The sequence below is a fragment of the Daktulosphaira vitifoliae genome, unplaced genomic scaffold (assembly GCF_025091365.1).
Source record: "Daktulosphaira vitifoliae isolate Bord-2020 unplaced genomic scaffold, ASM2509136v1 Scaffold_1, whole genome shotgun sequence".
Classification (NCBI taxonomy): domain Eukaryota; kingdom Metazoa; phylum Arthropoda; class Insecta; order Hemiptera; family Phylloxeridae; genus Daktulosphaira; species Daktulosphaira vitifoliae.
Window position 1 is genome coordinate 1,631,824 of NW_026099572.1, and position 4,768 is coordinate 1,636,591.

At 33.4% G+C, this 4,768-nt stretch overlaps 1 protein-coding gene across 1 annotated transcript; it reads right to left on the reverse strand.

Moving 5' to 3' along the window:
• Positions 1-572: 572 nt before the first annotated feature.
• Positions 573-4,304, reverse strand: LOC126895813 (uncharacterized). Its single transcript, XM_050668056.1, has 2 exons — positions 1,464-4,304; positions 573-1,382 (listed from the first exon to the last, which is right to left on the reverse strand). The coding sequence occupies exons 1-2, from the start codon at positions 4,302-4,304 to the stop codon at positions 573-575; spliced, it is 3,651 nt and encodes a 1,216-aa protein (XP_050524013.1).
• Between the last annotated feature and the right edge of the window lie 464 nt (positions 4,305-4,768).

The window sequence follows — 4,768 nt, forward strand, 5'->3', positions numbered from 1 at the left end:
TTCAAAACGACTACTAGGCAAATCTCCCATAATGGGCTGTACTACTACCGGTCTATATCGGAAACATTTAACACAATTATGTAGTACGCGTTTGGCTGCCTTACGTGCGTTCAATGGCCAGTAATTTAATCTAATAGTAGATAACATTGCTTGCGGGCCGCCGTGCATTAAACGCTCATGCTCGCGTAAAAATAATAAACGAGTGTATTGACACTTATCGCCCGGCAACACTATAGGATGACGTTGACCTTCATCAATAGACAATGCATTTTTCAGCCTACCACCAACTCTAATCAAATGTTTATCATCTAAAAACGGACTTAATCGTAACAATTTACTTTTCTTTGACAAATCTTTACCATTTGTTAAACAATTAATTTCTTTAGAAAAATAATTATTTTGTACAATGCGTATTAAATTAATATTCGCTCTATTTAACTCATCTGCATTTATAACTGTTGTTTTAAACATTTTTTTATGTACTTTAATATCAATAAATCGTAAACAATAAACCATAATACGTAATATTTTATTTAACGATGAAAATTTTTCCAACAAATCAAATTCTTCTGTCACAGTACCAATAAATNCAACAAATCAAATTCTTCTGTCACAGTACCAATAAATTTAGTCGCACTTTTTCTTTCTAACGTTTCATTTGAACTTTTTAATATTTCATTATTTTGTGCTGGCCATTCTGATTTATCCTGACTCAACCAAAATGGACCTTGCCACCATAACTTCATCTCTGTAATCACATTCGCCTCACATCCTCGAGATAATAAGTCCGCGGGATTTTCTTGCGAACGTACATGAAACCATTCTGATGGACAATTTAAATTCTGAATTTCACCGACTCGATGAGCAACGAATGTCTTCCAATACGTGGACGGGGAAGCTATCCATGATAAAACTATACGAGAATCCGTCCAAAAGTACTTTTTTGTTATATTTAAATTTAACTTTTTTGTAACATTATGGGTTAACCGCGCTAGCAATAGTGCAGCACAAAGTTCCAATCTAGGTATTGACACTACTTTTAATGGCGCTACTTTTGATTTTGCGCAAATAAGTTTTACACTATGTTTTCCATCTATATCTGTGCATCGTAAATATATGCATCCCCCATATGCCTTTTCGGATGCGTCCGAAAACCCATGTATTTCTATTGAGGCAATTTCCTTTTCACATGTTATCCTTCGCGGTACTTTTAAATTATTTAATTTTTGCAAGCTTTCACGATAACTTAACCATTCTTTACTATTATCATTAGTTAATATCTCATCCCAAGCTAATTTGATGTGCCATAAATTTTGAATAAAAAGTTTTGCCTTTACTATAACAGGTCCTAAAAGACCAAGAGGATCGTAAATACTAGCTACCTCAGACAATATTTTTCTTTTAGTTAAATCACTTTTTGTATACTTATTCAAATTTATTTTAAATATAAACATATCATTAACCGGGTCCCATGTTAGACCGAGTATTTTGGTTATCGCTGATTCATCAAATACGCGTACATTATCTTTATTTTCTACTGTGTCACACACAATTGTATTTTTATTAGATAACCATTTACACAACGACATACCGGCTCGTTGAAATATTCCGATAAGATCATCACGCAACTCAACAGCTGACTCTATACTATCTGTGCCGCCTAAATAATCATCCATATAAAAATTATTTTTTATTTCCGAACAAGCTAACGGATAAAAATTTTCTTCTTGATTAGCTAAAGTCTGCAAACAAGCAGTAGCTAAAAACGACGAAGGACCCATACCATACGTTACTGTTGTTAATTTATACGCGTCTATAGGTAATGCTGGATTTTCTCTCCATAAAATTCTCTGGTAATTACAATGTTCAGGGGCTAAATTAATTTGTCGATACATTTTGTTTATATCAGCAGTTAAAGCAACTTTATGTGTTCTAAAACGTATTAAAATAAATATCATATCATCCTGTAAAACTGGACCTTTTAATAGTACGTCGTTCAGTGAATTACCAGATAACGTTTTACACGACGCATCGAACACTACACGCAGTCGCGTTGTTGTACTATTATAATTGTAAACAGCGTGATGCGGTAAATAACATATATTTTCCCCGACTATAGGCTCCTTTTCGTCTATTATTTTCATGTGACCTAATATTTCGTACTCCTTCATAAATTTACTATATTCCTCCTTTAAATTTTCGTCTTTTTGCAACTTTCTTTCCATATTTAAAAATCTCCTCTTTGCTATTTCGTAAGATTGACCTAATTTATAATTTTCGCCTTCTTTAAAAGGTAAATAAACCATAAATCTACCACTAGCATCTCTTTTAACCGTGCTTTCGAAAAACTCTTTACATTTTTTATCTTCCGTTGTTAGAGGTGCATCCGTACCAACCTCTTCTAAATACCAAAATTTAGACAAAATATTTTCTAATTGAATTTCTTCATCAATTACTGCAGAATAACTTACAGAATTGTATGGTTGACTATGCGCTGAATTTACCACTCCTGCAATCACCCAACCAAACTGGGTTTGCTGAAATACAGGTCCATCAATAGATGGTTTTAATTTTCCTTCGCATAAAATATCGAAAAAATGACCTGCCCCGAGTAACAAATCTATTTTTTGCGGTACTGAAAATGACGGGTCAGCTAAAGGAATACCTTTCGGAATAACACATTTTCCTTTAACACTATTCGACGGAATACATCCTGTTATTTTGGGAACGACTAAACATTGTACTTTCAATTTAAATGAATTAATACGTGATGTAATTATTACGGTAACCGCAGAGGTAATACTTTTTTTACTTCCTCCTATTCCAATGACACTATGATGCACTCGCGATTTGCGCAATCTTAATAATTGTACCATATATTCACTTATAAAATTACACTGAGACCCAGAATCCAGTAAAATTCTACATTTTTGTTTTTCACCTTGAACATTACCCGCATAAGCTTCTACTGTTGACAATAACACTTGCTCTGGCGATTGAGCCGCCGCAATGGCGCTCGTTAACACGTTATCGGTGATTACTGAATTATCGCTTGTCGTATTATTATCTACCTTTACTTCTTGATTTTGAATGTTATTTAAATGTAACAAAACATTATGCGATTTTGAACACTTTAAACAATAACGCGCTGTACATTTTTCATTATGCCGTCTCAAACAAATTTTACATAATTTGAGTGCCGCTACCTTTTTAATCCTATCCGCAATTGACAAAGACATAAATTGTGGACAACGATAAATTGTATGTGATAAATCACAAACATAACATTTTAATCCTTGTGTAGTTGTTACAGCTGCTGATTTATATTTATTTTGTTTAATAAACGCGTTTTGGTTTCCAAATTGTTGATTACTACGAGAATAAATATTTTTGGATGCTTCTACCGCTTCTAACACCTTTACTCTATTTTCCAAAAATTCAATAAATTCTGATACGTCTGCTATTCTATCTTTGGGTGATTCTGTCTCCCATCTACTTAGCGTATTTCTGTCTAGTTTAGTAGAAATTAAATGCATTAACATCGGTCCCCATTCATGGGGTCTCTCATCTAACATTTTTAGTGCACTAATACGACAAACTAAAGCATCTAAAAATTCTCTTAACTTAACCGCAGATTCTTGATGTACTATTCCTAATTCGAAAATCGCTTTCACGTGAGTTTGAATTAATAACTTATTATTATCATATCTCTCTCTTAACATTTTCCACGCGCTTTCATAATTATTCGCTGTTGTTTCCAAACTTTTAATGATACTTGCTGCCTCTCCTGATAAAGACGAGCGCAAATAACAAAATTTTTGAATATCCGATAGATCCGCATTAACATGTATAAGCTTGGAAAATAAATCATAAAAAGGTTTCCATTCACTGTATTCACCAGTAAAAACTGGAATACTTATAGGTGCTAATTTAACGTGAGGTATAAACTTATTTGTTTGATTACAAATATTTTGCTGATCACTGAATTGATTTTCTCTAACCGTATCTTCGACCTTTGATAAACTAACTTTGCCTATTAATTCATTGGCTTTAACTAACGTCCTAAAGTATAATTCTTCCACGTCCTCTCTGTACTTTTCTTGTTCCTCTACGTCATCCTCTTCTTCTATTTCTATTTTGCTCTGAATACTTTCAAACTCTGCCCAAACGGCCTCTAACTTTTTTATTCTAAATGGGATTTGCTTTATAGCAACTTTATCGCTCTCTAAATACTTTTCGAATTTTACCAAATACGTTTTCAACTGTCCTCTGCGTTGCGTAAGATTGATGTTCGTCTCCCCCATATTGCAGGCAAGTGAGAGTACGCTGTGACGTTTAATAATAAACTGATAAACCGTAAAATTACACCTACTCCGTTCCTACTATTTTTTCCTACTATTCTATCCCCACATACGAGGTATTATTTTTACCTGTTTAAGCCTATGGGTCTTATATGTGTACTATCCACGTACAGAGTACGCGCCGATTTATTATTTCTCCCACCTTATAACCCAACTATTAACCGGGAAAAAACCAGTATAAACACCGACCTTACAATACTATTTTAATTACAATATTTTCTTTTATTTAGGAATTTTCTTTTGGAATAAATTAATTAATAAAAGGAAAATAATTGAATTTTTCTACCTTTCAATAGGCCTTTTGAATTTTATCCGCTTTTCGTCAGGGTAAACTTCTGGTAATCCAGATGACACGTTGCACTATTGCCGCAATTACTGTACTCGCACTTTAACTAAAACTTTTCGTT